This window comes from Lepus europaeus, chromosome 1 (genome assembly GCF_033115175.1).
Source record: "Lepus europaeus isolate LE1 chromosome 1, mLepTim1.pri, whole genome shotgun sequence".
NCBI classification, from domain to species: Eukaryota; Metazoa; Chordata; class Mammalia; order Lagomorpha; family Leporidae; genus Lepus; species Lepus europaeus.
In genome coordinates, this window is record NC_084827.1 from 149,025,370 (window position 1) to 149,048,333 (window position 22,964).

The following is a 22,964-nucleotide window of genomic DNA, read 5'->3' on the forward strand; positions in this document are numbered from 1 at the left end:
GCAGGCAGACAGACACAGAGAAATTTCCATGTGCTGATTCACTCCCCAAATGCCTGCTGGAGTCAGGAATGGGCTGGGTTGAAGCTAGGAGCCCTGAATTCAGTCTGCGTATCTCATGCAGAAGGTAGGGACCCAAGTACCGGAATCCTCACTTCCTGTCTCCCAGCACACACATTAGCAGATAGCTGGCGTCATAAGCAAAGCTGGAACAAGAACCCAGGCACTTTGCTATGGGCTGTAAGCATCCAAAGGGTTGTCTTAAACACTGCACCAAAAGCCTACCCTCCCCTCCTTGAAACTACCATTGAGGTCCTTCTCTGATAGTAAAAATGTTTATTAGAAGCTGCCTTTACTTTGAATGCTCATAAAGAAATGCTCAGTATTTCTTTTTTCATCTTAAAGAAATTAAAGGTTTTCTTGATCCAACCTGATCTTGCTTCTGAGATTTAAGTCACAAATGCCAGAGAATTTGGGGAAGGGATGTAGATTTCCTACAGGAAAGAGTAGCCTTTCTTCCCATTATTCATATGTTCTGATCATGAACACTGACATCTGTATTACAATATTTAGCATTTTATAATTTGATTGGCACTTAATTCTCATACAAGCTGTGGCCCAATGGCTATCTAAGTTTAGGTTTTTATTCCTAATTACAGCAGAGGCATCCCATTGAATTGGGTGTGTTATCTCCCATCTTATGGTATTTTTAATGCCTATAAAACATTGATGCTGAGTTAATATTCATAGAGCATACTTTTAGAAGAGTCCCAGTAACATGGAGTAGCATCTCTAGGAAGGGTGGCACAGGCTAAAATAATGGAACTATAGAAGCAGTTAAAATATAAAGTTATACCCTCATAATTGCATAATGAAATCCCCTTAAAGCATTTGTTTATAGAATGCAATTAGGCTTTCACTATTCAGACTTTGTTTCTCTACGGAACTGATTGAGATCTCTTGGACCCAGGTGAGCACAGACCACCACTGGGAGGTTTTGTCTGTTCTCCACCTGAGACATAGATCCAGACAGGACAGTGTTTACAGCTGTGAGAAAACCATGCAGACAAGATGGTTACCTCCTCCCCACACAGAGTTAATGTAAGAAATCTAATTCTTTCAAGGACAGTCTCCACAAAATGCTATCTCTTTACAATAGAGGAAACTTTGTTGTTCTTACTTCTTTGAGGATCTGCGATGCAATAATAGGTTAAGAAGTAAGCCTATCAATGCATAGAGTTATTACATTTTAATTGTGAGAGGTCAGTAGATAAAATTCTCTTACTTTTAAAAAATATAAGCCTGTTATCTTAGAAAAAATATTCTGCCAAAATGAACATGATGCTACTGAAGAATTTCATGATCATCACGTCTTTGTAATACTGACATTATACGTTTTGAGAACTATCAGAAGTTGCTGAGTTTCAGCTTTCAGTAAGGTGGTAACAGACCACTGAGTCTCGTGAAACCTGAGTGTTGACTCACCACTGCCAATTTTTTGAAGGTCCTCCTGTAGAAAAACAGATTAATATGACAAAGTGCTATGTCTAGTGAGGGAAGGAACTGTTACAGCCAAAACATTAACATTTTCATTCCCTTTTTCCTTTCCTGTGTATATTTGAAAACCCGACGTTGATACTCTGCGTTCCATCTATTTTTGTAAGAATAGTATATACCACCCCAGTTCCCAGGTTATTTTGTTTTATTTTACTTTTTATTCCTGTCAAGATGGTATACAGAAAAGTCAGTTTTAAAACTAACATTTGTATAAATTGTAACACCAGAAAACTCACACTTGGGTTTGAGAATTGCTAGCAGAGCCCATGGTGGAATAAGTGTGGTGCTCCAAGATGGTGAGAAGAATGGAGGTATGGCCCCTTAAGGATCCATAAACCCTGTAGTTCACTGCGTTTTCTGGGGAATCCTGCTGGGAGATCTCAGCCTGGCCCCAGCATTACCCTTATTGCAATTTGCCTCTGGCTTGGAGTACCTCCCCTCCCACCCCCTCCTTGGAGTACCTCCCCTCCCACCCCCTCCTTGGAGTACCTCCCCTCCCACCCCCTCCTTGGAGTACCTCCCCTCCCACCCCCTCCTTTTTGTTCTTCTGCTCCCCCTCCCCTTTCAGCCCAAGTGCACCCCCTCATAGAACCCAAGACCACTCACTGAATTAGCTTTCATCTCCATCTCTAATAAAACATTTTGGTTCTGTCTCCTGTTCCACTGGATCCATATTCCCTTAAGTCCTTTGAAGAAGAATGTAGCAGTATAGTTATTCCTAAAGTGCATTCCCTTGGGAACCAGTATACATCCACTCCTCTATGGCACATAGAGCAACACCTCTGCAGGAGTGACCAGAGATTGAATGATTTAACTAATTTAAACTTCCCAATAACTAATCTTAATTGGATGCCTCCATTGTACAGAATATACCATCAGGAATGCAAATATGAATGCAATACAGCAATTGCCCCAGAGAATATCTGCATCCCATTTTTATTTCAATACTCTTCACAACAGCAGAGATACAGAATTACTTTAGATGTCTCTCAGTGGAAGAATGGATAAGGAAAGTGTGGTACATACACACAATGGGACATTACTCAGCCATAAAAAGAATAAAATCCTGACATTTGCCACAAAACGAGTGGGTTTGGACATCATTGTGCTAGGTGAAATAAGCTAGAAACAGAAAGACAAAAAGCTTTTCTCTCATGTGTGGAAAATAATATACCTGTATAGTAAAAAATGTGTGGGTGCCATATTATTTGGTTTATAGATACTCATAAATGTTGTCTTCACTGAAGTATACTCATTATGTAAGGATATATTCTTATTTCCTCATTTATGATCTTTGTGATGAAACCCACATTATGGGATACTAATATATCCACCCTTAGCTTTCAAAATAATATGTATTTACACATGAAGCAAATACGGTAAATTGTTAAAAAATGGCTACACTGTGTGCTCATTAAAGTCTTCTTTATATAGTTTTCTTTGCTATTTGAAATGTTGTACAATAAAACAAACAAAAAAGATTAGTTAAATCAGGGGTCAGCAAACACTGTTCTTAAAGGACCAGTTAGTAAAAAAACATTTCACAGTTTATGAAAAATTGGGTGTCCATCACAGGTCAATTCTGTATCTGAGGCACAAAAGCAGCCACAAATACACATGCAAATGGACGTAGCTGTGTTCTTGTTTACGAACAAGGGGTGGTTTAGCTAGCTGATCCCTTTTCTAATGTCACAATCTCCTTTATTCTTTCCTGCCCTGAACTTGATAGGATGCATCCTACAAAACAAACAAAATGTAGTTATTAAAAGAGGGAGACCTCGGCTCACTAGGCTAATCCTCTGCCTTGCGGCGCCGGCACACCGGGTTCTAGTCCCGGTCGGGGCACCGATCCTGTACCGGTTGCCCCTCTTCCAGGCCAGCTCTCTGCGTGGCCAGGGAGTGCAGTGGAGGATGGCCCAAGTCATTGGGCCCTGCACCCCATGGGAGACCAGGATAAGCACCTGGCTCCTGCCATCGGATCAGCGCGATGCGCAGGTCGCAACGCGCCTACCGCGGCGGCCATTGGAGGGTGAACCAACGGCAAAAGGAAGACCTTTCTCTCTGTCTCTCTCTCTCACTATCCACTCTGCCTGTCAAAAAAAAAAAAAAAAAAAAAGAGGGAGACCTGATTGATGTTTCAGACCAGGTTGATGTTTCAACTTGTCCCAGCCCTGGCTGTTGCAACCGTTTGGGAAATAAACCAACAGATAGAAGACCTGCCTTTCCCCCTGAGCCTCTATTTCAAATATGTAAATGAATAAAGATAAAAAACAAAAACCCTCAATGAATTAGTGACTAGAGGATACACTCTCAGCATTTACAGACATATACATGAGGGTGCACCCGTGTGCATGTATAGAATGACTTTCAAGAAGAATGTAATTTGCACACTCAAATCCAAGTAAGATAAGAATTTTAAGCTTTCATGCTGATAAAGAGCTTAACAAATGTTTTTGGGTCAAGATAAAAAATTATTCCTTTCAACATCTGAATATGTTGCTTAGCAATGTACCAAGGGGATGGGCATTGTGGCACAGCAGATTAAGCTGTAGCTTGGGACTCCCTCGTCCTTTATCAGAGTGCTGGTTTGAGTTTTGGCTCTTCTTCTGATGTAGCATCCCAATGATGCATCCTAGGATACAGCAGATGATTGCTCAAGTGCTTGCTCCCTTGCCACCTACTTGGGAAACACAGATGGAGTTCTGGGCTCCTGGCTTCAGCCTGGATTTTGCACCACTAGATGAAATATCTTTCTCTTCCTCTCTCTCTGCCCCTTCCCCTCTCCTTCTTCCTCTGTCTCTACTTTTCCTGTAGATTAAAATAAATAACATTTTCCAAAAAATATGCCAAAGACATAAAGTCATTAAACAAGGTATTTACCTCTGTATTTATCACCACTTGAAAGAAAACACATCTTCCCTGTGAATACAACGGAAACTGTAGTTAATGCTATGGTTAGCGTATAATTTAAGAGTGTGTCTTGAGGATTCAAATGGTAGAATCTTGGTCCTCAGTGTGGTCTTGTGAAGGCTTTCAGAGGTGGAGCCCAGGAGAGGGTGGTTAGATCATTGTGGATGCCATCATTGGAAGGGATTCATATCACTCTCTCAGAAGAGTCGCTACCAAGTGAGTTGTGATAAGAAGGGCAACCCTGACCCCCAACTCTCTCTCTGGCTTCTTGTCTTAATTTGTACCCTCTCCTTCTGCATGAAGTCATTTCTCATTCTGCTCCTCTACATGCAGTGAAGCAGCCATGGGGCCCTCGTCAGAGGTCAAATACATGACTCCACCTAGTTTTGAGTAACAATACTGAATTGAGGAAGCCTCTTTCCTTTATAAACCACCCAGCCTCAGGTATTTTGTAATAGCTACAGAAAACCAACTAGAAGAGTCAGTGATCGTAATAACACTTGAAGTAGCCAGAGAAGGAGATGCAGGGGAATAGAAAGAGGGTGATAAGAAAGATATGTTCCAGTCTAGTAAGAAAAATGTGCAGGGATAAACACACCCAGCCTTTCATACCTGCAACTTCTGCATTTATGGATTCAACCAACAATGGATTGAAAATATTTGGAAAAAAAAAAAAAACTTGGTCTTTTCTGAACATGTATAGACATTTTTTCTTCTCATAATTCCCTAGACATATAACTATTGTTTACATAGCATTTTGATAGTATTAAATATTATAAGTAATCCAAAGATGATTTAAAGTGTTCAAAAGATTGTGTTGTTATATGCAAATACTATGCCACTTTATATAAGGACTTGTGCATCCTTGGACTTCGATATTCTAGAGGGGTGCTGGAAACAAGCACTTGTGGATACTGAGGGATGCCTGTAGATGATACCTCAGTAGATCAACAAATAGATGGACAATTCATTGCAAAAGCAGCATATGGTTAGTGTTTCACAGGAATTATTGTGCATGATATTAAGTAATAGTTAAACCTGAAATGTCAGCCCAGTGAGGCATGGCAGCAGGAGAATGGGGCTGTGCTTTATGCAGTAATTATCTTCTAACCCCTCTTCACCTGCTTTCTGGGTAGTAGTTGGGGAAAGGGGGAGAGATAAAGGAGATGGCACACCCTCTCTTTTTAAAAATATCCATTTATTTACTAGAAAGACTAAGTTACAGAAAGAAAAAGGGAAAGAGAGAAAGAGAGATAGAGAAAGAGATCTCCCATCTGCTGGTTCACTCCCCAGATTGCCACAAAAACCTGTGCTGGGCCAGTATGAAGCCAGGAACTGAGAGCTTCTTCCTGGTCCCCCACGTGAGTGCAGGGGCCCAAGGTCTTGTGCCATGCGCTGCTGCTTTCCCAGGCATATTAGCAGGGAGCCAGATTGGAAGTGGAGCAGCTGGGACTCAATGGATGCCCACATGGGATGCCAGTGTTGCAGGCAATGGCTTAACCTGCTATGCCACAATACCAGCCCCTGTCACACCCTCTGACACTGGGAGTGACACTTTCCCCAGCAACTCACTTGACATTGGCAAGAGATAGTCTAGGGGAAAACAGGGTTGAGAAATGGTAGAAAGGAAGAGAGCAAGTCTAGTGACCACTGGTGTCCTTTGCCAGTTTGTGGAAGTACTGACAGATTCTAGAACAACCGTGAAGCATTCATGGAGAATGTAATAATTGGAGTGGGTTGGGATGGGTTTAGCAACTTTATTGGCAAAAACACTGAATCAGGCAAGCCCAAGGATGTGGTCTTGGGGGGTTAGGAGATGAAGTTGGTCGCAAGGGGCACAGACATTGATTCTGTAAGCAATGAAACATTGTTTTTGAGCAAGCAAGTTGCATGATCACATCATGTGTACCTCCAGTGTAGAATATGGACTGAGAAGCTAAGGATAGAAGAGTTAAGCCAGCAGAAAGGACATTGTCCCTGTATGTCTCTTATCCCTTATTTATTCTGTGATCTCTCTCAGCAAATCATGTCTTTGCAGCCTCTTTGCTGCTACCACTACCAAATCCTCTGTCCCTAGGGGTGGTGGGTGCCGGAAGACCAAATGGCCAACTTTGCACATCGTGCTTCTTTATCCCGGTTACCTCCTTATCAGGTCACCTACTGCAAAGTGTCTCTCCCAGGGATGCGTTGGTGCTGGTAATATTGCTTTTATTTCAGACGAGTCCCTGGGGCAAAACTGGAAGCAAATCTTTGCCTGGTGTACTCCTCAGAGCTCTCCAGAGAAATGCAATAAGAAAGAAATCTATTATAAAGATTTGGCTTAAGATTATGAAAGCAAGCAAGTCCCAAGATCCGCAGGGTGAGCCAGCAAGTTGGAGACTCAGGAGAGCCAGCAGTGTAGCTCTAGTCTCAGTCCCAGAAGGGACATTTGGCACAGCAGTTAAGGTGCCACTTGGCGTGCCCTGCATCCCATCAGAGTGCCTGGTTCAAGCCCCTTCTCCTCTGTTTCTGATCTCACTTCCTGCTAATGCATACTCTGGGAGGCAGCAGATAATGGCTCTAGTACTTGGGTCCCTGCCACCCATGTGGGAGATTCTGATAAAGTTCCTGGTTTCAGCCTGGCTCAGTCTTGGCTGTTGTGGTCATTTTGGCACTGAACCAGCAGATGGAAGCTCTCTCTGTGTCTTTCTCTCTGTTTCTCTCTTTTTCAAGTAAAATGAAAATAAGTAAGTAAAATAAAAAATTTAAACAGTGTAGTTCTAATCCATCAGCCTGAGAACCAGGGAAGGTGACTGTGTGGTTTTAGTCTGGAGGCCAGCAGGCTTGAGACCTGGCAAGAAGTGACATTGCGTTTGGAGCAGGAAGGCAGGAGAACTCAAAGTCTCAATACAAAGGCACTCAGGCCACTAGGGCTCTCCCTTCCTTACCAGAAGGTCAGCCTTTTTGTTCTGTTCAGGCTTTCTTCTAGTTTGTAGAATCCTTCCCCTACCCCATTAGAGATGGCCATCTTCTTTATCTGGTCAATTAATTCCACTCAAAAACACCCTCACAGAAATGCCCAGAATAATATTGAAGTGGCCAGTGTCCTGGTCAGCCATCACTCTGGCCCTGGGGACAAATCAAAAGTTCTCTTAACAGCACGTTGATGTTTCTCTTATTCTGCCAATCAAGAACAATCAGGGTCGACATTTTATCCAATATCTCTTTCATGGATAGAGAGTAGAGTTCATTATGAAGTAATAATCTGTTACATGTACTCAGCACTTTGCATTTATGAAACATCATTTGAATATGTACCATTGTATTTCATCCATATACTCTTAAAATGAGGTGTCCTTATCATCACTTAATAGATTTATAAAGCAATGCTTGGAGAAATTGAATAATTTTTCCCAAGTTCATGTAGCAGAAGGAGCCAGGATTAGAAACAAGGAAATTGTGCTCAAAATGCCAAATTCTTTTTTAAAAAATATTATTTATTTATTTGAAAGAGTTAGAGAGGGAGACACAGAGAGAGATCGTCCACCCACTGGTTTGTTCCACAAGTGACCACAATGGCCAGAGCTGTGACAGGCTGAACCCAGGAGCCAATTGCTTTATCCGGTTCTCCCATGTGGGTGTCAGGGGTCTAAGTATTAGGGCTATATTCCACTGTTTTTCCTATGCCATTAGCAGGGAGCTAGTACAGAGAAGCTGCGACTTGACCTGGTACCCATTTGGGATCCCAGTATCATAGGTGGTAGCTTTGCACACCAGGCCACATTGCTGGCCCCCAAAGCACCACATTCTTAACCAGGATATTCCATAATGCTTTATATGCATTAGATAATATTCTTAATTATGAGTGTTAAATAGTGTACATAATACTTAGGACAAGGTGTGGTACACATGAGCTATTTGGTTATAGTAACATTCAGAATGTATGTATTTTTCCAGTATCAGAATAAACTGGAAAAGTATATATTTTTAGTAGCTGGAAAACCAGGATTCAGATCTTTCTTATAAGAACTTAACCCTAGGTGTTCCCATGACAAGAATGACAAAGAACAGACAACAAAAGCAAAACAAAACAAATGAGACTATAACAAACTCAGAGGCTTGCACAGCAAACAAGATGATCAATACAGTGAAGAGACATCCAACAGAATGGCAAAGATATTTGCAAACCACCTATCCGACAGAGGATAGGTGAGATATTTAATATCTCAAATATATTGGCACCTTAAAAAATGCAACAACAAGCCGGTGCCGCGGCTCACTAGGCTAATCCTCCGCCTTGCGGCGCCGGCACACCGGGTTCTAGTCCTGGTCGGGGCACCGATCCTGTCCCGGTTGCCCCTCTTCCAGGCCAGCTCTCTGCTGTGGCCAGGGAGTGCAGTGGAGGATGGCCCAAGTGCTTGGGCCCTGCACCCCATAGGAGACCAGGATAAGCACCTGGCTCCTGCCATCGGATCAGCGCGGTGTGCCGGCTGCAGTGTGCCTACCGCGGCGGCCATTGGAGGCTGAACCAACAGCAAAAAGGAAGACCTTTCTCTCTGTCTCTCTCTCACTGTCCACTCTGCCTGTCAAAAAAAAAAAAATACAAATGGACAACAAATATATGAAAAAATGCTGAACATCACTACCCATTGGGGACACACAAATCAAATTTCCAATGAGATATCACCTCACTCCTGTCAGAATGGCTAAAATCCAAAACAGAGTAACAAATGCTGGCGAGGATGTGGACAGAGGGAACATTTACACACTATTTGTGGGTCTATAAATTAGTGCAGCCACTGTGCAAAACTGTGTGGAGATTTCTTCAAAAACTAGAAATAGACTTGTTATATGGCCCAGCAATCCCACCACTGGATTATATACCCAAAAGACTTGAACACATTGTATCAAAGAGATACCTGTACCACCATGTTTATAGCAGCACTGCTCACAGTAGCCAAAATTTGGTTCAACCAAGGTGTCCATCATTAGATGGATGAATAAAGATTATGAGGCATTTACACATATGGAATATTATTTATCATAAAAAAATAGAGTGCTACTATTTGCAGCAAAATGGTTGCAACTGGAGAACATCATGTTGAATGAAACAAGCCAAACCCAGAAAGACTAATACCACATGTTCTTCCTTATATGTGGGAGCTAAAATTAAAAAAATAAAAAAAGAAATGTCTATATGTGTCAATTTTTTAAAAGATTTTATTTATTTATTTGAGAGATAGAGACAGTGAGAGAGACAGAGAGAAAGGTCTTCCATCTGCTGGTTCACTCCCCAGATGGCCGCAATGGCTGGAGATGTGCCAATCTGAAGCCAGGAGCCAGGAGCTTCTTCCAGGTTTCCCGTATGGGTGCAGGGGCCCAAGCATCTGGGCCATCTTCTACTTCTTTCCCAGGCCATAGCAGATAGCTGGATCAGAAGAGGAGCAGCCAGGACTAGAACTGGCGCCCTAATGGGATGCCCACACCGCAGATGGAGAATTAACCTACTGAGCCACACGGCAGGCCCCTATGTGCGTCAATATTGCTGCGAATATAATTTTGTAAAATTTTTTTATAACTTTGTCAAACCAGTGGTTAAGAGTGGTTCACTATTATAGTTTTAATGATCTGTGATTACTTTAAAATTTACTGTATATGGGTGAAATTGTCATTTTCTATTCAATTACTGTTTATAGCAATTATCTGTATTCCTACTAAACTAGGGTCTTTTTGCTTTTCACTCATGTAGCTTTTTACTTAGTGAAGTAGTAAGCTTTTTTACTGTAATGTAAATTTAAAATGTTATCTCAAAAACTGAAAAAAATACAGAAAGATAGGGATAAGGAAGGAGGATGGGAATATTATGTTCCTAGAACTGTATCTACAAATCACACTAAATCTGTTGAAAACTAATTAAAAATAAAAATTTAAACATGTTTTTAAAAGTATCTTTTGCAACTAAAATGGATGCTTAAATCATCATATAACCCAGAGTATTCAACTTAGAGTCTGGTTTACCAAACATTATGACATAAAAGAGACAGCTTTGTTAATCTTCCATACGTCACAGGTAATAGGTGTGTGCCAATTTTTCTTTGGTGGAAAATGTCAAGATGCACAAGCTTTGCTTGCCAGGGTTGACAGCAGGTCACCGGTGTAAAATCACACGAATGCGCTTCATTTCCTCAACCAGGGGCTTTGCTCACCTATGAATCCTTCAGTTCCATTATGAGAGCTTATTCACTTCAAGGCTGGTTTATTTGTTGATTAGAATTGTGTCTGAGAGCTGGGCTGAAACAAAACCCGGCACCGAATGGTTCTGCCTCCAGTTTACTGCACTTCCAGTTGTGCTTTGTTTATAGACCTTTTGCTGCCCCATGATGGATGGACTGAGAGTGAAGTACCACCTTCTCCACCACCACATCCCGCTCTGGAATTGGGCCTTGAAGATTACAGCCACAGGTATCGATAAAATGATAGATCGTAAATGCTCCTCGTTATGGTTTTTCTGGGAAAACCTAGCAATGTTATCTTAACTCTATTTCTTTCTATAGTGGAAATCTCACAGTATCTATAATTCCTTTCCAGTGAACCTTTCTCGTAGCTAATAGATTGCTCATATTTTGTTTCCTGGAATTGTTAAGATTTGTCTATTTTCAATATTTAAGAAGATGTTTGGATTATTTTGAAAAGTTTGAAAGCTAGAGTAGTGGAGCTCAACGAAAAGTTATATGGACAGATGTGAAACAAAACAAAACATAAAGCTTAGGTGAGTTTAAATTTGTAATTGGCAAACCCTAAAGGTATTTTGAAAATAAATGTTCAAAGAAATGTAATGAAATCTAAAAATAAAACAACACCATATGTAATCTAAAATATTGAAAAGGGTGCTCCATATTATATCCATTCTGTAACAGAAACTAAAAAATCAATAAGTTTTAGATTCATACAAGCATGAGAGAAAGAGAGATTTACTAAGCATACATACTATTTAACTGGTGGCATTCACAGATTGTATTCTTCTGATGAGTTCTAAAAATCATTAAATTGTCTCTTTGCTATTTTCTATATTTATTATGGTTGTTAAAAACGGTATGTTTCATTCCACTCTATGTCCCATGATAATCCTGTGACATTTCTTCATTTATCTTTCAGCAATGTTAGTGTCATTCATATTAGGCTTTTTAATACAGTCTGCTAAATATAAAGCAAGAGAATAAGAGGGTAGCTGACTCTATTAAATGGAAGCCTACATTTACCTATATTTAGCTATCTCTGATTCTTGTATCTTTGAAGCCAGGAATCTTACTCAAACACAGCTTCATGAACATGATTCACAATCACAATAATGTTCTAGATCAGAATCTGTGAGGGTTTCTTTCAGGGAAATGTGAACAAATTTAATTGTGTTCATTCATTTTCCTTGCCTGCTTCAGTCATGAATCAAAAATGACAGTTGATGGCATAAAAGAGTTTGTTCTTAAATAATTTCCTATGATCTACTTTACTGTTATGCTGTATATTTGTGTAAAACCACTGGGATGGTGGGAAGATAATTCAGATGCAAATCCTACTCTAAAGAATCCAGTAGTCAACAGGATAAAAAGTGGTGTCTAGGTCGCAAGGCACTAAGTGATATTTACCAGAAGTTCTGGATAAAATCCTGTGCATCTGAAGCAAAAGAGAGTGCTTCTACCTAGAGAAATGTGGTAAGGGTGGCATTTGAGCTGAATCTGAAATCATGAAAAGTGGCTTGGCAAGAGATAAGTCCCAGGAAGAAGGGGATTTCAGAGTGAAGGGCAGAGAAACAGCATAGTGGTGGAAAGGAAATTGATTTGCACAGCTTGCATAGGAACTGAGTGGCCAGATGATCAAGTCCAGACCACGAGGAGGAGATTTACTGGGTTTATTTGGTGAATAGTAAAATCTAGCGGTAGGGCTTTCACAGACAATAAGCATCACAAAAGCCAATGTTTCATTGTCAATAGCATGGATTGGGTAAATGGAGGAGGGTTAATCTCCATCAAAAGCCAGAGCCCCTTGGGTACACTCTGGGGTTTGTGAAGTGAGGGCTAGTGAAGACCTGCCCTGGGAAAAAGAGGAAGAAACCCTCAGAGGAGAAGCTATTGGGTAAGAGGGATGGTTCAGATACATTGCACAGGTAGAATTATTGGGATTTAGCAACTGCCTTTGGCTTCTTCAATGTATCCCTAGATTGCCCCCCTCCTCTTTGCAGTAAAGCACATTCCTCTGTGATCTTGCAAAGAAAATGTAAAAGTTTATATTGGCCCTCTGTGCTGCAAATCTTCATTCCACAGTGTAAACCAACAACTTCCATTTCCTTCCCCCCACCTCCTCCCTAATCCCCTGTGTTTGGGCTTCTGTCCTCAGTACTTTCCTGGAACTTCTCTCTGACATCAGAAATAGTTTTCTTGCCATTAAGAAGATGATATTTTCTTAGTCTATTCTTTTCGGCTCTATTGTATTGGACCATTATGTCATTCATTCACTCATCCATCCATTCAAAAGTATTTCTGGAGCTCTGAGCCAGACACTGTAGAAGGTATTCAGGTAGTGGAATGAATTAGAAAGTATCCCTATCGACAAGAAGTGCAGTATCCTTCTGAGGAGACCGACACCCACGGAATTAGGATGCAGCCTGCTAAATATCAGATAGGACTCCCCGTGGGAGCCCAGAGATATGATTTCTGCTTACAGGTGTCAAGGGAAGCTTCATGGGAGCAGTAGTGTTTGAGCAGTTTCTTGTAGAGAGGAAAGAGCCTCATAGGCAGAGAAGAGGCGGGAAGAGCAGTTTAGGCTGGGAAGACCAAATGATAGAAGAAGGGTAAGCAGAGTGTGCTCAGTGTGCCTGAAGCATATGGGATCTGGGGGAAGAATGAAGGGGAAGGACTGCCATGTTCTGTGAGCACCATTCCGTTCCAGAAACCAAAGGAGAAACATTGAAGGACTTCAAGCCTAAGAACTACAGCCTGAGCCATTGCAGTTGTGAAGGGTTTAGTGGATCGGGGAAGCCAAAGACAAGGAGATCCATTAGTCTTGAAACTAACAAGAGCATGGTGCCTGAGTGAAGGGAGAAACAGTAAGGGTGGACAGGAAAGACCAGGGGCATTTTTGAGATGAAAAGGTCCAATTTTAAGCCTTGAAACTCTCCTATCCTGTGCACCCCTATGACCTGCACCATCCTGTAGGCTGCTGTGTTACCTTAGTGACCAACAGAATTTGTGTTTGGATGTATGAAGCTTGGTGAAGGATTGCAAGGGAGCCATGGGTTTGAGTAATAGAGGCTGTCCTATCTTCCAAAAAATTTTATTAAGCCCTGTAAAAAGAAATAGGGGTGCTTTAGGGGCAGACGCAATCTCCTAAAATGGAAAACATCCCTCACATGAACAGTGAAAAACAAACTTAATACCTGAACTTTGAACCAAAGCGAAATCATGAAATGGCTAAATTTATTTGCATTAATGTGTTGCTTATTATCAGAGAAAACTTTAGAATATATGTGACCAAATAAAAAATAGTTTAAGGGAATTTTATTTTCTATTGTGAGATCTCAGGGAGAGTTTATAACAAATAATGACAGAATTGCACATTACTAATAAATGAACATTGAACATTACTAGCAATTTAGAAATCCTTTAGTCATTTGCTGCATATTAATATTTCTTTCTCTCTCCTCCTCCCTGTCTCCCTCTGTACCTCCTCTCTGTCTCTACTTCATGTATGTGAACTATGTTATCCACTCTCATTCATAGTAGCCAATGGTTGGAGCCTAAAAAGGAACACCTGAAGCTTCAAATGTAACTTTTTATTATTATTATTTTGCAATCAAAATCTTCTCCACATGCCTTTATACTTCCAACTGTTCTCCTTGGACATTCATTATTGGCTGCTTTCTGTTTCACATTCTTGGTTTGTCACCCTATTTAGGACATTGGCATATGTTTCATGCTAGCTTTATTTATTCATTATGCAGCATAATTTGACATTGAGTATCATTTCTATTTGATGGATTCTCTGGTTGTTCATGCTGAAAACACGGCCTTTATCACAGACATGTCTTTGGCCTGCTGTCAACTTTTAACTTCCCACAGCCTCCACTGCAGCCCACTCAGCCATGAGCACATGCTAACTCCCTTCAAAATTAAAATATGTCATATTTTTCAGTTAATCATCATGTCACCCTTTCACTCCAGACAATTTCGATATGTAGCATAATATCTAATATCATGAGCCGTTTTACTCGTCTAACTTATGTGTCTACCATATTTTCACATTAGCTAATTCAATACGGCATTCATCATTTCAGTGTACTATTCGCTTTCATTGGCTCTACTCTCATAATGTTTTCTGTTATCCCCTCTTTAAAGATCAGCCAATCGGATATCAACCTTATTGGCTTGTTTCCATTTTGTACTCTAATAAGAGATATCCATCTATTGAAGGTTTTCAAAATGTATACTTAGTCACAATCACAATAATGATTGTGTAATGATTAATTTAATGGACATGAGCATATATATATGTACAAGAAAACCTTTATTTGATCATTATTGACTATATCCCAATGTTTATTTTTTAAGAATTCATTTATTTGGACAACTCCCAATTTGATGTTATTGTATCTAGGAGCATTGTCGCCATGTTCCTTAAATGGTTATAGGGGTCATTGTTCCAAAAAGTCCAGGAAAATTTGAGGTCTCATTCTTGAAATGTCAATTCATGCTGGTTTTGGTAAAGTAAGACAATGAATTGGGTTAATCAATACGTTACTCCTTTGAGTAGAGCACTTTAAATGCAGTGTGATCTGTGTTTTATTGAGGAATATTCATGTTGGTCCCAAACCTTCCCCCTGAAGGCTTTCATTATGTTATAACATCTGCTTTGATTAACAATTTGGTATTCTTTTATTTCATGATATGCACCACTCTAATGAAACAAAAAACAAACTTAAATGAAAGCCTCAGAAGAGCAGAGCAAATCTGCACTCAAAGGGATAAGTTTTTTTGTTTTGTTTTGTAGACTCAGGTTCCCAATAACATGTGTTCCAAGGTGGCTACCATTTTAGTGAACACGTGTGGCTGTGGTGCAGGTTTTGCCCCTGGCCAGCTGTGTGACCTTGAAAATCAGTCCTCCTCTTTGGACCTCAGGGTCTTATCTAAAAGATGAGGTGACCTTTAATCCCTCCCAGCTCTTAAATTCTTTGATTCTATGAAGGCCATGAGTCTTTCTGACACTAAACTCACAGCATCACAAGAGATCAAAGGATGAAAAACTGAGTGCAAATAAAGGTTGAGTAACACAGTTAAAGGAAAATGTTCCCAAAACACCAAGGCTCAGGGGGAAGCTCACGTTCACAAAGATCTCAGAATTGCCCCTTTAAAATGAGTTAGAAGAATGAGATTATTGCTGTTAGGCCAAGCCAGTGTCAACAATTCTAAATAGACTCAGGATCGCAGCTCACAATTTGCATGGTTTTCCATCACTAGCTACCTCATCTAGCACACTTTATTTATCCATAGCTTCTGCCTAGTCACTAGGAAGTAAGTACACACAAAGTATGTAAACCCAGAGAGGATTTAAACTTCTTGAGAAATTTCCGTGAAACCTGTACAATCGTATCATTTTCCTAATTTTTAAAGCAAGTTTAAGTTTATTGCCTCACAGGGGACCAAAAAGGATCTGAGGATAGATCACAATCCAGAATAAAGAGCTCACAGCTCTAGGATGCAGAAGTTTGGTGCTTCAGTTCCCTGTCTACCTCTCATGTCTGTTCAGTGTTATTATTTTTGAAATTAGATTTTAAAAATTCCTAATTAGCATAAGATACTTGTAGTTTTCTGGGTTACAGTGCAATATTTCAACACATATTACAATGTGAACTGGTCAAGCCAGGCAACTAGCCTTTCCATTTCTGTTTGGAAACTTCCTAGATCCTTTCTCCCAGCTCTTTTCACAGTGTAGCATACACTGTTGTGAGTTAAGATCATCCCACAGTGTGGAGGAACACAAACTTTTTATATCAGTCCACCTGTGTTCCAGTACCTGTTTTCTGACTGTCCTCTATCCCTTCTCCACTCCTTCCATGTATAATTTTTTCATTGGCAGGTGCCTCAGGCCCTGAGTCAAAGGCCATTTTAACTTACAAAAATAAAGAAAAGGATAATTGTTAACAAACTTTGAGCTCTTACTGTGCGCTAGGCACTATTCTCAGTAATTAACATAATTGATTTAATTCTTACATGCACATTGTAGAGTAATTATATTACTGTCCTTTTCACTATGAGGAAACTGAGGCCACACCCCTAGCATCTCTCTCTAGCCTCCTTATCACCACACTTCACTATTTTCAAAACAGAAGATGAGAAGAACTGTTGCTCATAGGCCTAGTGGAAATCTGACACAGAGATGGCAAAGAAACCAAGACCAGTGAAAACAACAGTCATTTGGAAAGCAAAAACAGGTCATCTGTTTATTTTTCAAGTACTAAAACACTTACTGTGGTCTCCTTACTTTGCAAATCATTTTTTTTTTTTAATTTGTTTGAAGGCCGGCGCTGTGGCTCAACAGGCTAATCCTCCGCCTAGCGGCGCCGGCACACCAGGTTCTAGTCCCAGTCCAGGTGCCGGATTCTGTCCCGGTTGCCCCTCTTCCAGGCCAGCTCTCTGCTATGGCCCGGGAAGGCAGTGGAGGATGGATGGCCCAAGTGCTTGGGCCCTGCACCCCATGGGAGACCAGGAGAAGCACCTGGCTCCTGGCTTCGGATCACCACGGTGCACCAGCTGCAGCACACCAGCTGCGGCCGCCATTGGAGGGTGAACCAACAGCAAGGAAGACCTTTCTCTCTGTCTCTCTCTCTCTGTCCACTCTGCCTGTCAAAAAAAAAAAATTGTTTGAAAGGCAGAGTTACAGAGAAAGAGAGGGAGAGAGAGACAGAGAGAGGGTTACTTTACAAATCTTAATTCATTGTAGTCTCTTATCACTCTATACTCTATGAGCGAGAGAATATAATTGTACTCATTAAAATGGGTAAAGATTGTGAAGATCCGAGAGGTCCAGGAACTGCCCAGGTCACACCCCTAATAAGTAACAGGGCTCTAGCACTGTGCTGCACTGCCCGCCATGGGACTTCCACAATCTACCCACTGTCTTGTAATGATGGAGGTTCATTTATTCACTCAGCAATATTATTGCTGCATATTCATTTTGATATTGCTGCAAGGCAATATTAAATATGCATGACTAATGAGTTTTGAGAAAAGATTAAGCTGATTTTGGTCTATTCAGTTTAAAAGTTAAGATTCCCCAGTACATTTTACAAGAGTTCCCTTTCAAAACATTTATTATTTTTGTGGCTTTGGTCTTTAAAAGATCACACTTCAACTGCTTGAAAAGCTTAACCTCAATACTTTCAGATTTCTTAAGGAGGCTTGATTTGCGTTTCCACTGCATTTGAGATTAGAGGATAGACGTTATGTTGAAAAAAGCCCTAGTTTTTACTTTCTGAACATGAGAAAATGACAGTGATTTATTTTATGAAAATATGTGTATTTAATATATTCCTGGATCAAGGTATAAGCCACTAATTGTATTTGCTTTAAATAATCTCTTCCATAATATTCAGGAGAAAGCAAATTCTTTGGAGACTGACTACGAGTAGCAGGAAGCCTGCAACAGGCATTTGATGTATCTGGTGTCTAAATTGTCAACTGCGCTTTTCCTGTTATTCCCTTTTGGGGTTATTGATGAGCAGACGATCTGCTCAGCATTAACACTAGTTTTAGAAAATAGCACTAAATAAAGTAGAAGGCCAAACTCCTGCAGCCATCCGTCACTCAGCAAGATGGTTTTCTCCAAAGGACACGGCCCTTTCACTCGTTTTCAAAGGAAGGGCCTTGCCTAGCCCACAGAACACTCTCAACTGGCTTTTGGCCTTTCTCAGTGTCTGGTGACAGCCTTTGAAGTGCCGGAGCTTTCCATGTTCCCCTTGCCCACTGAAAGTTATATATTGTACAGCAGGGTCCCAATTAGCAGAAATCAGTGAAGAGTAAAACAAGATATTAGCCAGAGAATATTTTATTTAAATTGGGCAGTATGATGAAATACATGAAAACAGAGTCGCTTCATTTTAGAAAAGAAACCCAAGATTCAAGAATTGGTTTATAATGTGTGCTGGGAGCCGCAGAGAAAAGGGTGGTAGAATATGTCCACAATAAGAACTGTTTCCCTCTCTCAAGATATTATTGTTAACCTAAACATGGCATCTGCCTTCTTTCCACAGCTGTGGGGTGTATTCATCAGGGTATCTTCCAGACCAGCACATCAACTTCAGATCTGTGACACCAGCCGGGCAGCCTGAATCAATTAATCTGAAAGCCTCAAAGAGCATGGATCTTGGTAAGTGAGGGGGAGGTGACATCCAGGTCAGCTCTCTAGCCTCAGCCATCTATCTTCCCAAATGTCCTGGTTTTGTTTCTTTGCCCCAACCTGCAGAGAGGCAGAAGCCTGGAGGAAGGGGTGATGGTCATTCATCCTATCTTCCTAACTCACACCTCTTAATTGTCATCTCCTCCTTTGCAAAATAGAAATTATTGACTTTTGTAAAATGGTCCATAATATGCCCTTCCTTTATGGTTCACAAAAATAGGATTCCTTCTGAAGGATCCAAATGCCACAAGCATCTTTATTTCACCTGTCTTTGTATTTGCACTCACATTTCTGGCAGTACGTGTATTTCCATGCTTGTTGTAGGGCCTGGGAGGATAATGTAATTAAATGAATCCTCTTGGACAGCACTTCTAATAGTTCTCTCCACCTGTGATGGATGGATGGGGATGGCACCAATGGAAAAATCCATCTCTCTAAATGTCCCTCCCTAAATCCTGTGCCATTGGTGGCTGGAGGGAAAGAGAGAGAATGTCCCTTGGGTTTGCCAGATCTAGGTTATTGGAGCACCCTGGACTGGTGCCTAAGCAACCTCATTGAGGTTCTGGGCATTACAGGGAATTTCCAGGTGACTCTTGGCTGCTGCCAACTGTGCTTGCCAGGTCCTGGGACATGAGACCTGGAAAACATCTCAGACATGTGAGATCATTGCTGCCCTCCCATGGGCTCCTAGGGAGAGAGGGACTGAGGGAGGAAGGGAGAAAACAGATCCTATTAGAGAAGGTGTGTAGGAGCAAAATAAATTCTCAGCACACTGTTCATTGCTTCCTGACTGCTCAGAGGCCAATCTCTGCAATTGCTTTCTCTCAAGGAGTGCTATATATATATTTCATTAGTAGCAACCAGAAAATAGAATAATCAAAACTATGTGCTCCACCAAACAATCTGATAAATAGTGCTTATCTGTTACTCATTTATCAAAGTTCAGTAGAATGTTCAGTCATGATGAAACCAGAGAAATTGATTCTATTTTCTATAAATTAACTAAATCACTGGGATGTGTTTTCTCTAATCACCTATAGCAAGAGACAAATAGAAACCTTAACAAGGAAGCTGTCTTGAGTACTGGTCAGAAAGTGTATTCTCTCATGTATGAGCATTTGACAAACCAGAGGAATAATATGAGACAGTGATGTAGATTATCACTAATAATGCAAAGAGAAATTTATTTTTATAATGTATTTGATAAATACATCATGTTCTGTCTTCTTAGTTTCTTTACAAAGATGAATGGATAAAAACTCCTCTTAATTTTAGGGGGAGAAGTATGTTACTACTTTCTTCATGTGCTTTTTTAAAGACATATTTATTATTTGAATGGTAGAGTTATATACAGAGAGGGAGAGGCAGATAGAAAGAACTCTTCCATTGACTGTATTACTCTCTGAATAGCCCCAACAGCTGGAGCTGAACCAGGCCAAAGCCAGGAGCCTGGAACTCCATTCCAGTCTTCCAAATGGGTACATGGTCCGAGGGACTTGGGCCAGCTTGTGCTGCTTTCCCAGGTGCATTAGCAGGGAGCTGAATTCAAAGCTGAGCAAAAGGGAATTGAAGCAGTGCCATTATGGGATGCCAGCATCACAGGCAGCAGCTTAATCTGCTACATCACAATGCTAGGCCCCAATGTGATTTTTTTAAAGGCCAGTATTGTTCTTCAAAAAGTCTCTACAGAAAGAAAAATAGCATCCATTTTAATTTGAGAGGAAAAATATTATCAAATCTGTAAAAAAAAAAAAATGCTAAGTCATTCCCAGAAAGTATTTCTGTTCATATAAGGAGTCTTCAAAGGGTTCATGGAAAATGGATATTATGAAAACAATATGGATTTCAATTTTTTTTTACCAAAATAAACTTACTTAATTCTACTTTTCAGCAAACTATTTGCTTGCTTTTTGCAGATAATTCTAAGTAGGCAGTTTTTACATACATTCTCTTACAACCTTCAGAACAAATCCACAAGGTAGATATAGCCATTTTATAAACTAAGAAATGAAACCAGAGAGATTACTTTGCCACTGGACATCCAGCTAGTACCAAGAACAGGTTTCAGTTCAAGATTGCCTTGGTCTGGGCTGTGTGATCTGTCTCTGTGAGCAATTCCTCGGCAATGTGGTACAACACAAATTTATTTTATTTTTTAACTTAATATTTTATTTATTGTTTTTTGAGATATTTTAACGTACATTACAGTTGAAGCCCTAATGGTTCCACTAAATAAAGAGTTCAAGAAATAAACAATAAAAAGACAGTAGTCCTGCAGGAAAATAGGCTAGGTCTAAAAGCAATAATGTAGAGTTCAAGAAAGACAAAATATAATGACCTTAGTTCAGTGGTTAAATAGGCAAGGACAAGAAACAATAATCTAATGAAAAGATGTTCAACTTCATTTATATAAGATAAATTTTAAAATAGTCACAAAAGCATTAAAACTATAGTCATATACAGTTCCTATCAATTTGTTTGAAAAAGATTTAAAGGAAAATTTGATAAAACACTGCATTTGCAGCAAAACTAATACATGCAGCATTTTGAAGTTCCTTCATATATCTTGCTCCTGCTTTGTTTTTGAGGTTTTTCTTTTAAATTGAAATAACCTTTACAAAATATTTAACAGTCATCCATTGAATTTTATTATACATGTTTCATAAATATCAACAATAATATTTATTCAATTTACAAAATCGCACAGGTCATGAACCATTTTTTTTAGTAAGTACCCAATTAAAAGCACTGGCCACAGGCTATTGTGGTGGCATAGAATGCTAAGCTTCCACCTGCTGCTCTTGCATCCTTTATGGGTGCTGGCTCACATCCCAGATGCTCCATTTCCAATCCAGCTTCTTGCTAATGCGCCTGGGAAATCAGTGGAGGATGACCTATATCCCTGGGTCCCTGCCACCTACATAGGAGACTCAGAAGTTCCTGGCACCTGGCTTCCATCTGGCCCACCCCTGGTTATAGCAGTCATTTAAGGAGTAAACCAGTGGATAGAAGATTGCTCTCCTTCTCTCTCTCTCTGTCTCTCTCTGTCTCCCTCTCTCTCTCTCTGTAACTCTGACTTTCAAATAAATTAATATTTTTTTAAAAAAAAGCACTGGCTGAAATGCAGCCTACAATAGATAGCATTTTTAGAGTATTCATCAAAGTTTGACACCTTCCAGGAAATGCCAATTTAGAGCAAATAATTTCCCATAAGGTTTTACGCTTGAGCATTCCAGGACCATTCTGATCCGTTCTCTCTAGAATAATCAAGGGAACTTAATAAATGGGTTGACTTTCTCAATGAATAAATTCAGGTGATAACCTCAGTGGTAAACATTTCAAGCTGTCTTTCATATTTGGTAAGGGGGATAGAATATCTTATATAATTTAGCTTTCCATACACAGAATTGGGCCAATGTAAGAAATAAATATATTTGCTAAAATGGTTGGTGATTATCTCCTTATGCAGATATCCTCAACAGGATCAAAATCCATCTTTTTAAAACTTTTTTAAAAATATAAGGGAATTAGGCTGAATACCAAATTCAGTGCTGTTTGACTATTTGGGGAGTGGAAAAACAATAGTTTCATGTGGTTCAAAGTAAAAAGGATAAAGCCTGCTATTTAGTGTATCATAAAGTCTTCCTTTATGAAACTGTAGGAATCTTCAAAGACTACTGGGCCCTATTAATACCCTCTTTGTTTTTGTTTAATTTTTGCTGCTGAGTGAAGCTAGTATTTTAACTGAGTTATCAGTGAGTCATTGTTTATATATTTAAACTATTTTAAAGGTGAGTGACTTTCATTTAGTTACTTTCACTTCTGTTTCCAAAGATGGACAGTTCTTATCATGGACAATAAGGCCTTCATCCCCATCACCTTTCCTGATTCTCTAAACACAAACAGGGTTTGAAAGTAGCTTGCAATTTATATTTTTCTAGAAGGCACTCTACCTGTTTGCTACCGTGAATATACTCTTATCTATCTATAGCACATATTGCTTCTTAATGGCTGCATAGTGTTATATTAATGAATTGTAATTTATAATTTACTTTTATCTTCCCCTTTTGATGGAA

General features: G+C 40.0%; 1 protein-coding gene across 1 annotated transcript in view; it reads left to right on the forward strand.

Annotated features, from left to right (window-relative positions):
- Nucleotides 1-22,964, forward strand: part of PARD3B (par-3 family cell polarity regulator beta) — a 1,146,588-nt gene that overhangs the window by 691,337 nt on the left and 432,287 nt on the right. The window contains exons 14-15 of the mRNA XM_062190191.1: nucleotides 10,806-10,905; nucleotides 18,743-18,858. Coding sequence (XP_062046175.1) covers nucleotides 10,806-10,905; nucleotides 18,743-18,858 — 216 coding nt within the window. The remainder of the gene's footprint in view (nucleotides 1-10,805; nucleotides 10,906-18,742; nucleotides 18,859-22,964) is intronic.